This window comes from Natator depressus, chromosome 4 (assembly GCF_965152275.1).
Source record: "Natator depressus isolate rNatDep1 chromosome 4, rNatDep2.hap1, whole genome shotgun sequence".
NCBI classification, from domain to species: domain Eukaryota; kingdom Metazoa; phylum Chordata; order Testudines; family Cheloniidae; genus Natator; species Natator depressus.
In genome coordinates this window covers 40,349,565-40,366,520 of record NC_134237.1, presented here as the reverse complement: position 1 = coordinate 40,366,520, position 16,956 = coordinate 40,349,565, and the positions used below count along the sequence as shown (strand labels likewise).

General features: G+C 42.3%; 1 protein-coding gene across 1 annotated transcript in view; it reads left to right on the top strand.

Annotated features, from left to right (window-relative positions):
• ANXA5 (annexin A5) overlaps positions 1–16,731 on the top strand; it is a 32,346-nt gene extending 15,615 nt beyond the window's left edge. The window contains exons 5-13 of the mRNA XM_074950812.1: positions 198–311; positions 4,743–4,833; positions 5,910–5,989; positions 6,577–6,633; positions 8,915–9,008; positions 11,130–11,225; positions 12,121–12,179; positions 14,750–14,872; positions 16,110–16,731. Coding sequence (XP_074806913.1) covers positions 198–311; positions 4,743–4,833; positions 5,910–5,989; positions 6,577–6,633; positions 8,915–9,008; positions 11,130–11,225; positions 12,121–12,179; positions 14,750–14,872; positions 16,110–16,172 — 777 coding nt within the window. The 3' untranslated portion in view covers positions 16,173–16,731. The remainder of the gene's footprint in view (positions 1–197; positions 312–4,742; positions 4,834–5,909; positions 5,990–6,576; positions 6,634–8,914; positions 9,009–11,129; positions 11,226–12,120; positions 12,180–14,749; positions 14,873–16,109) is intronic.
• Positions 16,732–16,956: the final 225 nt, after the last annotated feature.

Below are 16,956 nucleotides of genomic sequence, written 5' to 3'. Positions count from 1 at the left end.
ATCACCAGAGTATTTTCTAAAGCCCACAGACCAAAATGTATTAGTGTTACAAAATACCTGTGCATTCTCTACCTTGGACTTTCAGCTACACTTCCCCTGTCTCAAGAAACTTAGCAACAGCTCAGCTGTTCGCTAGTTTGCATGCCTTTTGAAATGATTTCCTTCCTAATTGTAGCACTGTTTATTCTGTGGGTTAGGATCTTGTAGATGACCTGAAATCAGAACTGACTGGCAAATTTGAAACCCTGATGGTGGCTTTGATGAGACCAGCGCAACTTTTTGATGCCCATGAACTGAAGCATGCCATTAAGGTAAAAGGAGTATGAGAAAATGAAACAATTGAATGAAATATTTCTTGCTCCTATCTTGTTGCTTTAAGAATGCTTCTGTTTCCTTTATTTGAGTTAGAGATTTCATATTAATACTAATAACAAATACTATACTGATTACATTCATGTTTCTAACATTGATTTTCATGACTTGAATTGTTTTTAAGAACTCATCAGAGGTAGGTAGGTTAGAAATCAAGAATTACAAAAATGTCAGTGTTTTCAAAGAAACACTTGATGTTAAAAGATCAGTGTTAGTGGAGTTGGGCATTAAAAGGTATGCACCTTGAGACTTGTCTTACTTAGTAGCTGTTAATTTCAGCATAGTGGGTTTTTTTGTGTGTTTTTTGTTTTAAAAAAAAAAAACTACTCCTTACTGCATTGTTCAATATAATGTTTTATTGTGCAGCACGCAGAAAAGACAGTTTACTCACGTTATACTAGGAATCTCAAGGTCCACAGATTGTTCAGGGCAATTGATAAAAGTTAGGGCAGTGGTTTCCAAACTTCTATTATTAACCACTGTTTGAAAGATCCTCTTGTGCACTGATGTGGTATCAGCAGTGGTTGATTGGTTTTATCCCTTCATTGGGTATCTGTATTACTTTCCTCGTATAGATCTGCACTAATCTCTCCAGGTCCCTCTGTAGTATGGTCATATTCACCTCCATGTCTCCCTCTGCCCCCCTTCCATTTTTAGTATGGTCAAAAGTTTGACAATGGGTGAATTTACATCAGAGAGTGATGAAGCTGTACGTTGAGCAAAGATGGGTTAGTCAGTGACATGCTCATGTAAATTGGTGCTCTAAGTAAAAATTTATGGGCAGGTGTTTATCCTTTTTGAATCAGGTCTAAAAATGTACTATTAATACATAGGAAGAATTAAACTCCTGGCAGTTGGTAACAGTTCTCTTTTTGGCTAAATGCATTGCTCCCTTTTGGGGGAAAAAGAATCAGATAGCACCAGTTTAATATTTTACTTATCTAGTCGTACAGTATAAGAATGTTATGCAGTGTGCCTTGACTTCTTTTCTGAAGCACTGTTACTATTTGTCCCTGACATCATCGACCTTGAAGGTCAGGGATTAGACTATGGATGTCTCTGAATTGTTTGTAGAACTTACTAATTAAACCAGAGAACATTGAACTTGACATGGTACCATCTAGTACTTGGCCAAGTGACCTGGAAAGATAAACTCCCAAGATCTTTGTTAACACACTTGTTAATGGATTAGTTATGTAAACTGCTTTTCCAAGGACCTTCCTGCTGAATATAGTATCCTAACTAAATATGGACTTTGAAATCTGGGATTTTTTTGTAACCGTCTCAAATAATATTTGGAGAGGGAAGGAGAAGGGACATTGAACATAGAAACAAGTAGAAGCCTGGCTGAGAAGAAGCAAAAAGACCCATGTCCTCCCTCCCCAACCCTGATTGATGTTTTTTAAAAAGAAAAGGGGTGGGGCAAAGAAAAATGGGCAGAATGGAGGGTTGTAAGAGAGCAGGGATGAATAGTGAAGCAAGATTCTTTTCTTTTCCTCTCACACTCAACGTTAAAATAGAATACATGATTTTAAAAAAAGCTGGTGAGATTAACATTTTTTCTTTTTAAAAATAAGTGGGCTAGATTCACAAGATACCTAACTGCCACTTTAGGTGCCTAAATCCCAGAATCAGGCATCACTGGCATTTGCCAGCCTCCCCCTCAGATGCTGCCGAGACCTGTGGGCACCTAAACTTGTTCATCACCTAAATTTTTGCAGTAAAAGTTCACTTGACACCTATGTTTCTGCTTCTCTCTGCATACGCTGTGCTGCCTCACCCTAGGCATCTGGATGCCTAAGCTCCAGTGTTATGCATGAACTGCAGGAAGACAAGTGCTCCTTCGCCTAAGTTGCTTGCAGGGCCTGATCTGGTAAGCATGCTCAGAGCTCACCTGCCAGATTAGGCCCTCATAGGTGAGCTCATAAAATGGGGGGAGGGCGAGGACTTGCCTTTTGTAACCTTTAGCCCAGTGGTTAGAACACTTACTTGGAATGTGGGAGATGACCCCACCCCTGGATTCAAGTTCCCTATATGCCTAATGAGGAGAAAAGGATTTGAACTCTTGGGTGAGTATCGTAACCACTGTCCTGTAGAATATTCTGATGGGTGATGGAAGGGCCTCCCTCAGTTTCTCCTGTTGAAGCTGTGGATAAATAATGAGTGATGGGGTTGGCAGGGAAAAGAGCGTCATTTTCAGGACTGCATTCTCTGTAGTCTGGTAGTTAGGGCACCCGTGTGGGAGGTGGGAGATCCAGGATCCAGTCCCCCTGCTCCAATGACTGTGTTTTTATTTATCCACAGCAGAACAGTTTCAACAGGAGAGACTGAGGAAGCCCAGTGTCCGAGTATCCCATAGCTCAGTGGCTAGGGCTCTCACCGCAGAGGTGGCAGATCCTTTCTCCCCCTCAGGTGGCAGGGGGACTTAAATCGGAAGCTGCCCACATCCCGGGTAATCCCTCACCTCTGGGCTAAAGGTTATAAGGGAACTCCTCCTTGCAAAAACGGTGCAGGTGCCTAATGCCAAGAGAGGGTTTGCAGGTCAGACTCGCAAGCAGAGAGAGGCGCTTCTTTGTAGCCCAACTTAGGTGCTGAGCACTGAGTGGGGTGGGGCTTAGGACCTACCCCTCACTTTGGCATCTCCTTGCCTTGTTCTTAGGTGTTTTGACTGCTTAGGCAGGGAGCTGCTGGCTTTTGTGCATCCCAATCTGAGGTGCCTCTTTCCACATTCATTATATAGAGAGCCCACATGCTTAAGTCAGGTTTTGTGAATCACAGTGATTTTTCTAGGTGGCTAAAAGTTAGGCATGGTGACTAGGGTGACCAGACGTCCTGATATTTAACTCTTTGTCTTGCGTCCCGACCGATGTACCGTAGGGATGCCATGTGTCCTGATATTCAGTAGGGTTCCCAGGCTTCCAGTTGGTGCAGGGCTGGCAGGCTCCCTACCCAGCTCCGTGCCCCTCCCCAGAAGTGACGACATCTCTCTCTGGGTCCTAGGTAGAGGAGAGCCGGGGGGCTCTGCAGCTCCCATTGGCCAGGAACTGCGGCCAATGGGAGCTGCAGGGGCGATTGCCTGTGGGCAGAGGCAGCGTGCAGAGCTGCCTGGCTGTGCCTCTGCCTAGGACCCATAGGGAGATGTTGCCACTTCCAGGGAGCCGCTTGAGGTAATCGCCGCCCGCACCTGAACTCCCTCCCACACCCAACCCCAGGCCTGAGCCCCCTCGTGCACCCAAACTCCCTCCTGAAGTCAGCACCCTGCTTCCATGCCCCAACCCCCTATCCCAGTCCTGAGACGGCCCCCGCCCTTGCAGCAGGGGCCAGAGCCGGGGCCGTGCAGCTCTGACCTGCGGCATGTGGTGGGGGCCGGAGCCAGGGCTGTGTGCCCCCCTCACAGCTTCCTAGGGCTCTGTGCCCCCCTTACCCATTGGTCCAGTGGGGGCTGTGAGCCTGTGGCTGCCCCCCACCTCCCATGTGTCCTGATATTTTACTCTTGCAATCTGGTCACCCTAGTTACCACACCTTTGTCAATCCTAGCTGTATGTGTTCGGATGATGGTTCATAACCTGATTGACTTCATTACTTATAAATATATCTCAAAATTTCTGTTTAGAATTTTCTCATTTCAGAGGAGTTGCAAATGCCTGCTGGGGTCAGGTGGCTGACTGTTTCTTGTTTGAAGAAAATAATTTTGAGCTAGGGCTAATTAGCGTTCATTTTGTATCCCCTACAGGCACAGCCAATCCAGGCTTGCATAAATAAGGTGTTGCCTTGGGTTTTGTAAACATTATACTAAAAGGGGTGGAAAGTGACTGTTGTGCACATTGTAATGAGAGCACGTGGACTTAAAATTCTTAGGTGCTTGAGTAGGCAATTTTATTTAAAAAATGTGTTCATGGTGAGTAAAAGGTTGGTTGTAAATGTAGTGCAATTGAAGTGATGTAGCCATAGTTCCTGGGTTGACTCTGTGTATGCGGGTGATCCTAGTGAGACCTTGTAAGACAAGGTGAGTACCAGAGAGTCGCCCAGGAAGTACGGTTACATCATTTCAGCTGCACGAATGTTACAGATCATGTTACCTAAATAAAATAGAGCTTGGTGTGCTTGAGCACTGAGGGTCTCATTCAAAGCTCATTGAAGTCATAGAAGTCTTTCCATTGAGTTTTCAGTCAGGCCCCATTTAAAGTCAAACCAAACCTTAAAAACTGAGGTTTTTTTCAAATAGAAGAGTACACAGCTGGTAGAAAGAAAACAGTGTGCTCTCCCCAAAGTTTGTAAGGTAGAATACTGCTGTTGGGGTTGTTTAAGAAATAATTATCTTTTCTCTCAGTTACTGTATCCAGTGCTTTGTATTTGTGCCCTTAATATAGGGAGCAGGGACCAACGAGAAAGTGCTGACTGAAATTCTTGCCTCCAGAACAACTGCAGAGCTGCGGAATGTAAAACAAGTTTATCTGGAAGGTAAAGTTCAGTCAGTGTTTAAAATGTGTCCTCTCTTTAGCCCTCTTAGTATTTTTAGTGTCTGTGTTAACACTGCATACTTGAGAGCTGAGGGAAGAAATGAGGATGGCAGTACAAAATGAAGACTTGTCTTACAATTGGAATTTTATTCTGGTGGGCTGGAGACCCTTGCACGGCCAGAGGCTAGTGCTCAGACACAGCTGTACAGTCCAACTTTTTTGGGCCAAATTGTAGTTGGGATGTAACGTTTAATATTTTTCCTTTTTATAGTGGGATTTCACTTAAATTTGGCACTTTTCTGTTGATTTTATTCACTCTAAAGTGTGTGGGGGGGAGCCCAATAATGGGGAAGGAGGAAGTTGGCACCACATAACGAACTGACACTCTTATCTAAAATCAACAGTTTAAGATTTTTGCTGAGCACCAGCCAGGGCTATCTTTCTTTTGCGCAATCTAAGGCTATTCATGCTAAAGCTAATGCATCTCTTCCTGTGTTTCTAGGGATGGGATGAACCACAGAGAGTACAGTGACCCCAATAAGAGTGATGGGTCTTTTCCCATCTCCAGGTGGCTCTTCCTTTGATTTGTAGAGACTAAACCTTTTTCTTCCATGGTTAGGGGGACTTCCTAAAAACAAAGACAACTAGCTAAATTAACTATGTATGCATCCAGGCTCTTGTATTGGAGGGAAGGTTTCACGTCTGAATATGACTAGACACTCCCTGCTTAGTACAGAATTCTACAGTATTGTTTGCTTTCAGAGCCTGCCCTGACATTGGAATGAGAACAGAACCTGGATCTGACTTTGAGTAATAGTTGGCTTAGTGATTGTATGCTGACAAAGGCCAAATTGTACCTTCTGCCTCATATTCTCAGTGCTGTTGGGTTATGCAGATATAAATGAAGGCAGCATACAGCCCTTTGCTTATAAGGCTCCTTAAGGCTGATTAGACATGATAATGATGATCAGATTAGGTGAGCCTTTAACTTCTTCTGTCTCTTGGGGACTAGTGAGGGCATCACTTCTTTCCATTAGAAAGAGTTGAGAAATTCTGTAAGGTGGTGTTCTCTTGCAGAATATGAAGCCAACTTAGAAGATCATGTCACAGGAGACACAACAGGTTACTATCAGAGGATGCTAGTAGTCCTTGTTCAGGTAAGTCTTCATTTTGTATGTGCGTGAGCATCTGTGAGATTGCAGTATTAGATTGTAGAATTCAGGGCAGTGTTTGCTTATTTCACTACTGATGAATAACTCAGAATCTAAATCTGTTTTACAAAGAGGCCACTCTGAATTATTTTCATACACCTATGGACATAAATCTTGGAGATTGGTATAATTGCTTGCTTACTCCACCCAGAGAGTTGGTGTACACCAGAGCTGTATGGAGGGGCAGTAGCAGGGTGCCGGATTGACCCCAGTGAGTGGATTGGAAGTGATGGTGGTTCAGTTTTAGGATCCAGTTCTGCTCTGGTACCTCCAGTGACAGGTGTAACTCGCAATTAGCAATGGTGTCTTGAGAAGCTGTTAGATAACAGAGAGCTTGATATGTACATTTTTGTTTATAATTGGGAGGGCAGAATACTTAATTCACCCTGCTGTGTGCTAGCATTTTATTGCTGAGGGAAGGGAAATAAGACTGCAGAAAAACATAAATTACTGATTATTTATTTGGCATTGAATCTTATGCTCATTATATTGGACCACATTGTTTTGGACTAAGCATTGGATATTATTTTTAGGCTAATAGAGACCCTGATGGAAGAATTGATGAGGGTCTGGTTGAGCAAGATGCTCAGGTAAGTGAAAAAAATTTTTAGTGTGTTTCATACAAGTTAATATACAAATAAAATGGGTGCAGAAGTGGGGCCCAGATGTGACAGAGACTTGATTTTGGAAACAACTGTTGCTTCCTTTCTGTTGCAAGTGATGTGAAAACAGAGGTGGTGCAAGCTGCAACATTCAGGTCCAGATTTCAAACACGAGTTTTAGGACTCTCTTCTCCTCTGTTCCACGTCTTCCTCAACCCAATTTTGCCAGTTATAAAATGAGAAGCGTAAACAGTATGGCAGTGGGAGCACTACAAATGTCTGAGAGAAATGGATGTTTCCAACACTGGATGTTCAAATGTTTGTCACTTGCAAAATTTGGGGGCATTCAGATTCATTTATTCAGATCTGATGTTCTGATACAGGCCAGCCTTGACATAAAAGATTTGTGTAGGACCTGTAATTTACTAGATGATGCAACATGAGCATTACTCATGTTTAGGGATGATTCAAAAGAAGGTGGAGTTCTCAAAAGAGAAAGTGTCCCAAATATGTTGCTTTATTGTAACCACATGAGTCCCAGAGCTGCCACTGCAGATACGACTGTCTGAACAGTTTTCCAGAGAGTGGAATACTGCAGTGGAATTATATTTTCCATAGCTCTGCCTCCAACTCTTAGAACTGCACTCCAAGGAGGAGTAGGAGTAATATAATAATTGAAATGGTACCTCTAAGCAGATCCAGTTGGCTTTGTTGTTAATTATAGTAGTGGTCAGATTCTCAGCAGTTTGATTGCAGAGTTCGTTTAATGCATGTTGCATCTTGGCTGTTTCAGATAGTTTTGGGCTGAAAACTTTCTCCTGCAGGTTGTGGGCCTAGATCACAGGTGGGCAAACTGTGGCCCACAGGACCCTCCTGCCCGGCCCTTGAGCTCCTGGCCGGGGAGGCTAGCCCTCGGCCCTTCCCTTGCTGTCCTCTATCCCCCCACAGCCTCAGCTCGCTGTGCCGCCAGCGCTCTGGGCGGCGGGGCTGCAAGCTCCTGCCAGGCAGTGCGGCTGCGAGAGCCGCCAGCCTGCCCCAGTGCTCTAGACTGCGCAGCGGCATTGCCGGCTCCGGCTGGGCGGCACGGCTGCCAGTCCTGCTGCTCTGAGTGGCATGCTAAGGGGATGGGAAGCAGGGGGGTTGGAAAAGGGGCAGGGGGTCCCCAGGGGCAGTCGGGACAGGGAGCAGGGGGTGGTTGGAATGGGCGGAGGTTTTGGGGGTGGGGGGTCGGGATGGGGAACAGGATGGGGTTGGATAGGCGTGGGAGTCTTGGGGGACGTGTCAGAGGTGGGAGTGTGGATAGGAGTCAGGGCAGTCAGGGAGTAGGGAGGGTTGGATGGGGGTGGGGTGATAAAATGATCTATATAATTAAAATATATAAAAATAAAATTTTAATCAAATGAGGACATGAACTCCAGTGGCTAGGAGCTGTGGTTTTGATGCACAGGACTGGAGATCTGGGCGTAGGTCATAAATCAGGTCAAGAATATAACACAGGCAGAGGAAGAATATGAGAGCTTGTTAAATTTACGTCAAGAAATCTGTGTGTGTGCTTTAGAGTGCATGTTTTTCTCGACTTTCCGATGCAAAATACTTGTGTGTCTGGCATGTGTAGGTGTGGTATGTGTATATTTTGATGGTGCCTGGTGAAGTGCTGCATTTTAAGTTCTTTTAAGTGCTGGCTTCCTAGCCAGAGCACAGTCTAGCTTTCTGCTACTATATACATCTTGCCCTTGTTAACACTTTCAATAAATTGCTATTTTGTAAAACTTACTAAGTATGGGACCATGTGGAAATTGGATTAGTCAAAGGGAGACCTTGATTGCAGCAGGCCTGATGGCTAACATGGGTCTTTCAAATATAATATAATTTTATTTTTAGCGGGGAGGGAAGGTATGTTTCTAAAACATTTGTTGGAAGGGTACCTCATGTTTATATGAAGCAGGACTATTACTGTACATGTGCCATGTATCTCAGGGCATGAATGGGTTAATGAGGATAGAGTATCACTCAGATGGCAAAACTAAAACGGGGACTAAGGGAAAGAGGTGGGGGTGATGGAGGATGATGGCAAGAAGTATCTGTCGTGATGATGGAGCATTGGTGTGCATGTTGATATGGCATATCCAGTTTGTCCTCATGTATATTTTTGGGACATGTCACTCAAGCTTCCTCCCCTCCAACTGCAATTGTTATGGAGTGTAGAGTCCTTCAAGTGAATGTGTGAAGAAATTACTAACATTATTTTCATTTCTTGAAATTATAACAGGTCTTATTTAAGGCTGGAGAGCTGAAATGGGGAACAGATGAAGAAAAGTTCATCACCATCTTGGGAACTCGAAGTGTTTGTCATCTAAGGAAGGGTAGGTAAAGTGGTGCAAGTAGACCTGAAAACCAGAATCTCAGCTGTGCCTGGTGTGTGATGGGCGCAGCCTGTAGGAGAGGAGCCATGAAGGAACTGTTTCTGGCTCCCTGATCTTGGGGAGGGTTCTATGCATTTGTGGCCCACTAGTCTTTACGACATCCCTTAAAGAACTTCTCTTTGTGTCCCCTAAGTAGTTTCCTCTTAGGCCAGGTCTACACTTACAAACTTCCAGCAGCACAGGCGTACCGATACAGCTGTGCCGCTGTAAGAGCACTCATGTAGCCGCGTTATGCCGACAGGAGAGAGCTCTCCCATTGACATAATAAAACCAGCTCAACAAGCAGCGGTAGCTATGTCGGTGGGAAAGCGTCTCCCAGTGACATAGTGCAGTGCACACAAGAGCTTATGCTGGCAAAACTTATGTTGCTCAGGGGTGTTTTTTCATACCTGGGGCAACAAAAGTTTTGCTGATGTAAGTGCTAGTGTAGACGTGGCCTTCGAAAGTAGCAGTGAAAAGCTCCAGTTTGGAGGAGGGGTGTGATAGATCTGAGGGGACAACTGGAGTGTGTCTGTGTATGTGCTATTAGTTTCATCTGAAAAAGAGCATAGCAAAATGTGTGGTGCTCATTTTCCTTAATGAGTCATCATGTGACTGAGATCAGCCCGTCTATCGGATAAAGGGCATTTTTAATGTATTTTCCCTCAACCCCCGCATGCTGTAGCTTCCCCCCCGCCCACCTTCTGGGTATACTATGTCTTTTTTTTTTTTTTTTTTACCAAATTCTGATGCAGAAGGATGTGCCAATTAAGATGGGGAAACACTTTTGAGTGGAAGGTTTTGCTTGATCATTCTTTTGTGTTCAGAGGATTTGCAAAACTAATGGAATTTTGTGAACCCCTTCTCAATTTAAGACCAGTTTTGTTGTTTATATAGCATCCCAAATTGTAATAAGCACTTTAGAAATGTTTAATTTGAGTGGTGCTCCCGTGGCACTTCTTGCATGCTTGAAGTTAAGCACATCTGTAATAGGCAGAATACAGACCATTTCAGAAGGGAATACAAAATGAAATGTTCTTCGTTTACGGCCTTGCCTGCCTACCACTTTGCTACTTATTGTTTCTTACTCCATTGCCTATTTTCACTTTTGTTTTCTTCCACAAAAGTAAAAGGTCTTTTGACCTTTTACTTGCGCTTTCTCCCTTTAGGGTGATTGACCGCTAGAAACCAAAACAGGCCTTACTCGTAGCTAACAGGAAGCCTGTGCTAGAGGGATTTATGAGGAGAACTTGGCCATTGGTTTACACAACTAGGGAGCAGTAGATCGGGGATCCTCTGTTCTATCCCTGGCTTTGAGATGGGAGTCAGGATAATAACCAAATGCACCAGCCTACACATATTTGACACATTCGATCTGAAAGGCAGTGTGGCTGCGTGAATATAATTTATGTTTGGCATATTAGAGATCTGGGTTCTAATCCCAGTTCTATGATAGCTTCTGAATTTGTGCAATCTTTGTTTTTTAAGGTAGTGATGGCTTGATTGCCTTCAAGGCATTGGGGTATGAGGCGTTGGCCAGTAATAAGTGCTGTGAGGTACTCTGAAATATAAACAGTGGTCAGTAGAGATGACTCCTGAATTTCTAGCTTCAGCTCAGCCTGGGGGAAGGTGCAGTGTTGGGTAGTTGGATGGGGAGGTTGTCTCACATCTGTGGAAAGTGCTCAGATTTGATGGTGCAGGCAGTTTGATTGAGTTTAAATGCAGAATGTTCCACATAATCCAATATAGATGAGAGTTTTGTTAGGGATGTGAGGTAGCTTGTTTCTTTAACAATGTTGTTCTTGTTTAAATATGCTACTCATGCCAGCCAGACTGTAAACTACTGTCAGGAGACGTGGGAGACTACATCCTCCTTGCTGAGGAATTGTATTGTACAGTAACAGTCTGCTGGAAAAAATATATTTTAAAATAAGGTGGGGGAAGAGTGTCTGGAGAATGGGGTTTGAGCAGTGGATAATATATGGTACTTGAATGAAAATAGCATACACTGTGGGGGACAGTGGGAGAAGTAGTAATGTTTACATACATGTAATTAGTTTGTACTTGTCCTTGGTTTTTCAGTGTTTGACAAATACATGACCATCTCTGGCTTTCAAATTGAAGAAACCATTGACCGTGAAACCTCTGGGGATCTGGAGAAGCTGCTTCTGGCAATTGGTAATTAACAATCTTACGACTGTTACACTATTTGTAGGCGCTATAATGTGAGCTCTGAAATGGCATTTCCTGTAAAGGGATTAAAACAGTGCTGAGTAACCTGATCAACAGCCTGAGTGAAGTTGACACCTGTATTGTCAAATCGATGACCTAAATTCTAAAATCTCCAGTTGCACAGGGGATTACATTACTATTTATTGTTGCCATCCTGACTCAGTGTAAATCCAGTTGAACTCTAATTTAATAAAGCTATTTAAATGATCTAGGATGCAGGTATTCCAGAAATGGTTTCATTTAGTCTGTCCGAGATTAAAAAATGTTTTGATTGTTGATTTTAAAAGAATGACTTTGGTCAAAAAGTGACGCACGCTCTTACAAAATAAGTAGCTCATTTGGAATCTTATTTTTTATTTAGTAAATAGGCTTTTCCTCTTGTTACGGGAGAATGAACTGGATTCTGTTCAGCCACATGCATCATCAAAAGCACTGTTAACGAATATCTAATTGTGGGACCAAACTCTGCCCTCATTTGCCCAGGCCAGCCTACTGAAGATAAGGTGTTGGCACATTTGTAATCTGAGGGTAGAGTTTGTCTAGCGGGATCTATATTGCTGATGAGAGAGAACTTCTACCTTTCAGATCCCACGTAGGACGAGCAGAAAAATATTTGGGTGTAAACTGATCATTCTTGTTTTGGAGTCAGTGAGCCACAGACATAAACCTATGCAAACGAAGCAGTGGGATGTTAGAAAGAGCATGATAGCCTTAAGAACGTTTTCTGCTCCAAAGCTTAAACTTGTATTTATTGTGTAATTTGAAAGTCAAAATATTTACCTCCCCTCAGATTGTCATATATGTTCAATAGAAACTGATTATTAATGATTCGTTTTCTCAGTGAAATGTGTCCGAAGTGTACCTGCCTATTTTGCTGAATCTCTCTTTTATGCCATGAAGGTAAGTACCTATTATCCACAGACCCTTTTTCCCCTCCAAGTAATGCCTTTCTCTCTCTCTCTCCCTCCCCCCCTCCTCCCCTCTCATTCTTTGTGTGTTCTCTCTTTTTTTTTATTAGAGAGAGAGAGAGAGAGACAGACTAGCTTAAATTCACCCAAATTTTGCCAGGCTGTGACTAGTTTAGATAAATTGACAATATGGGGTAGGCACTATAATCCTCAATATGGAAACACTACCTTTAGAGACGATATATATCCCAGTATGCAATGTTCCATCTTGCCCTCAGGGGCCTTCTGCTGGCCTGAAAATGGAGCATCTTCTGCTGAAAGCTGTAATTTCTGCAGGTGACGTATTTTGAAAACAAGGATGACTAAAAGCTATGTTGTAAAATCTGCAGACCTCAAAATGGCTACCTCTTTTTTTTTAAGATGACCATTTATAGACCCATATTCCAACTTTATAAAGTAAAATTCTAGTTCCTCATTCAAATGTTTTTTGAAGTCCATCCCATTTTTGAGAAGTAAAGAGGAGCCACCAAAAAGAGAGGTTTAAACACCAATCTGGCTTTACTGATTCCTTCATTCCCCTGCTCCCCTGTGACTTCGCTTCTCCCACCCTCCTCACTTAGCTACACATGCACACTCCCTTTTAGGCCTTGTCGTCTTGGGGAAGAAAAGATAGTCGGCATGAGTTAAAATCCTAGTGAAGACAGCGGGCAGTTGGTAGTTTTCATGTGAGCTAGCAGGTTAATGACTAGGCTCTCCATAGGTTTTTTCCTTCGTGAAGATAAGGCGTTTGTCTAAAATGGGTTTATCAAGAAGTAAAATTATATTAATAAAATGTCTGCATGAGTAATTACTTGGAGGAAATCATGAAGTGATAGCTGGATTTTTAACGAATAGTTGTTTTACTACCTTTATAGAAAAGCCCTATAAAATGTAAATGAGATGAAAACATAGGGTTCCCTAGAAATATAATGAAATTTTGAAGAAATACTCTACAAATCTGTGGCATTTAGTAGAAAACCTTTCTATGGGTGTATTGAACCATATTTTAGGTTTCTGTTGCAGGGATATGATTCTTTATTAAATTCTACAGGCTGATTAAAAAAAACCTATAGAAAGTGTGTAATTTTGTATTAAGGTTCTACAGATTTTATCTGGAAGGAGACCACTTTCTCATAATTTCAGCAGACAAATTTACTAATATAATTAATCTGTCATGACACAGTTACCCATTCAGGGACTGCACACAGGGCTCAGTCCTACACTGCACTAGAGCTGCTTGCACATCTGAAAGAGGCAAAGGTGGTTTCCACTCCTTGATCCTGGTCAGAAAGGGGGCTTTTTGGTTCTTGGCATAATTTGAGAGTGTCCTTAGGTCAGCCATCTAAAACATTCAAATGTGTACCATGAAAACCACCGCCAGTCACAACCAAAAGTTTAAGGATTGACTGGACATGGAGAATAGGGGCTAGAGATAAGGGTAGGGGGCTCATCTGGGACCTTGTTGAAGCATATTGGTTTCGAAACTTGCATTGCCATTGCCCGAGTTGAACCGGACTGGTTGATCATTAGCGGGTTGGGACTTCAGGGCTGTCAATCTGGCACCATTCAGCCGTGCTAAAACTCACTAAAGTATGTCTGCACAGCAAAAGCTGTGCACAGGGTAGCCTGTTGAAGCTAGCCTGAATCCAGCTAGCTTGGGTAACAACAGCAGTGAAGACAGTGGAGTTCAGGCTGCTTTGCTGGTAGTACAAATCTGGTATGGACACTGGGTATATGCTCAGCTCAGTAGCTTGCTCTGAAGCCTGTGCTGTGTTCGTTGGTATTGTTACGCATGCTAGCTGGAGCCAAACTAGCTTGGATAGGCTTGCCTGTGCACAACTTTTGCTGTGTAGACATATCTCAAAACTTTTTTTTAAAGCAAAAAAACGCCTGTCTGAACAGAGTACATGCACACATTCACCACAGTCTCCATTCATGTGAGCAGTCAGATAATTTTGAAAATAGTTATTTCTACCAGTGACTCAGACTTTTACAGCAAGTCACGTGCCTTGATTAGTCATCACTGGGCTTTGTGCTCCAACTTTCAGTGGAAAAAGTCAGTTCTTAGGATGGAATTGGGGATCGTTTAGTATGATGCTGATCTTGATCATAGTATGCCAATGCCAATACCATACTGTTTTTGATTTTTGGAGCTGGATCATTTCCATTTGTTTGGGCACTTATGGCATGAAGCTACAAGGTGGTGAACTTGAACTGGGAGGTTCTGAGCATCCTCAACTTCATAGACGCTCAGGGCACACAGCACTTCACAACATCAGTTCTTTACTTCACATTGAAATTTTAGTGCCTTATGATACAGACCAAAACATCTTGTACTGATAAGGTAGAAATACAATGCAGTGGTTCTTTGAAGACCTATATACATTCTCACTATATGTGGAATGTATTTACAGTACCAGTTATAACCACACTACAGAGGGCTCTCAAACTTTTTCTAGATCAGAATACCTGCTCAGCATAAATAGATGCTTTAAAATAATATTTAAATATCTTTTAACATAGGGAGTTGGCACCGATGATGATACTTTGATCAGAATCATGGTTTCGAGGAGCGAAATTGATCTGCTGGACATTAGACGTGAATTCAGAAAGAATTTTGCGAAATCTTTGCATCATATGATTCAGGTAAATTCTCTCAAATCCAGTTCACTGATAAAGAAATACTTTGGTGAGAATAGTATTTATAAGTGGTATAAGACTCCTCCTTTAGGGCTTAGGTAGTGTAGGTAACATTTGAAGAACAATATTGAATGAATGAATTTTTGTAAAGGGCTTAAATGCTGGAGTAGTTTGGAAGGGAGATATTTCCTAAAAAGGAGAACTTCAGATTTCCTTGCAAATGTGTAGTAGTGGGGTAGATCTGATAAAATCAGAGACATTTTTTTCCTTTCCTGCCTTTTTTACACTTCTTTCCTGGTTGGAGCACCTTTCCTTTCATTTTGTATGTCTCTGAGAAGCTGTTAGCAGCAGAAGGAAATCAACTGGGATTATAATCCTACATGTGATTCTGTTCCATTATTTTTTCCCCCATGGTGCAAGCAATGTTGTGCAATGGAGCTGGACTGTAATTACAATCTAGTCTCCCTTTACATCATTACCAAAGGGAAAGTTTTATTGCAGACAAAGGCAGAATAATAATCATTTACGTGAGAGGGAAGGGAGTTGGTAAGAAAACCAGATATTACAGGATTTCCATGGGTTTGTTTGTTAAAGTAAAAAGCTGTTTAATATAAGCCATAACTCTCTTCCATAGCACAATATTTGTAGAAGTATTCTTCATATAGTATTGTCTCCATTTTCATCTCTTGCTCAGTTATGTTTATACACTGCAGTCCTTCAATTCTGCTGTGTCAAATTGCTTTTGAAGTTATCAAATGGGGCCCCACCATCCCCACGCACAAAAAACAAGTGGGGCCAGCCTCCCTTTCTCTGGAGTCAGTAGCAAAACTTCCCATTTGACTGCCATGGGAGTAGGATTGGACCCCTCCTAACTTACTGAAGGTCACCTCCAATATGTAAAAGGTTTGAATTTGTACTGCTTTGGGCTAGGATGGTTTTCCCTTGGTTAGTTGGTTTGCAAATGGAAGAAATGACTTTGTAACTTGCAGTAAATGGCCCAGCTCCAGTATTGCCATTTGAAATCTTTCAGGAATTTTTATTTAAACGAGAAGTCTGGATGTTTAAAAGTAACACGTTAGTCAGAGAATCTCCTTATGTGATTCCTGAGCAGATAGTCATACAAATGGATTTCCTGTGGGTGGAAACTCTGTTATTTGTTAGAGTATTTCCCGGGGTTGACTTTTTTTGTTAAAGGTCTTTATGGTTGTGACTCACTGTGACTAATACTATGTTTCGTACACAGAAAGATACATCTGGAGACTTCAGGAAAGCACTCTTGCTCCTCTGCGGTGGAGATGATGAGTAACGCTGTCTGTGATATGAAGGATTCAGTCCTGCTCCCGCCTTGCAGCCCCTCAGTTAGCATGTCTAGCTATGTTTTGCATGTTAGTGCTTTATAGCAGCTTAGAGCCACACTAGCATCCTAATGGTTAAAAAGACCCAATGAACATCTTGTTATTGAAGTTATATGCAGTCTTTCTTCCTACCGGCATCCAAGTAGAAGTCTGTCTATCCCAGCCCTCAGGAGTTTATGAAGTGGCTGTTATGACTATGTGAGTGTTCTCGTCTTCATGGAAGATAGATTCTTGGCTTAATGCACAATTTTTTAGATGTTTTGCTGAAGCAGAGCAAATCCACACATTCCAAGAAGAATTGAAAGAAAATTTAGTCCTTAACCTTTTTTTAAACTTCATTTATGGTAACTCATTTTAATGGAAATATTAAGGTAGCTTTAAAATTGTGAACTAAGGAAAAATATCTTTCATGTATAATAATATATATTTGGTGCTATTAGAATGAATCTGCTAAGCAACAATGTGAGCTATCAACGGAAACATAACATACCAATAAACTTCCCTCCCCAACACAGTTGTATCTATTTTTACAAGCAAAAAACCCATTCTTTCTTCAGATTGGTTAAATGATCCTACTACCCTGTACATAGTGTTTTCTGTTTTCATAGTGTTTTGGAAATGGGTAAGTAATAATGTGATAGGTGGCTTCCTGATGGATTTATTGATTGGTGTCAGGGGAGAGCTTTAGGCACCCTTTTTGGTTTTCTAGGTGGTATATTTGGTCCTGTAAACCAG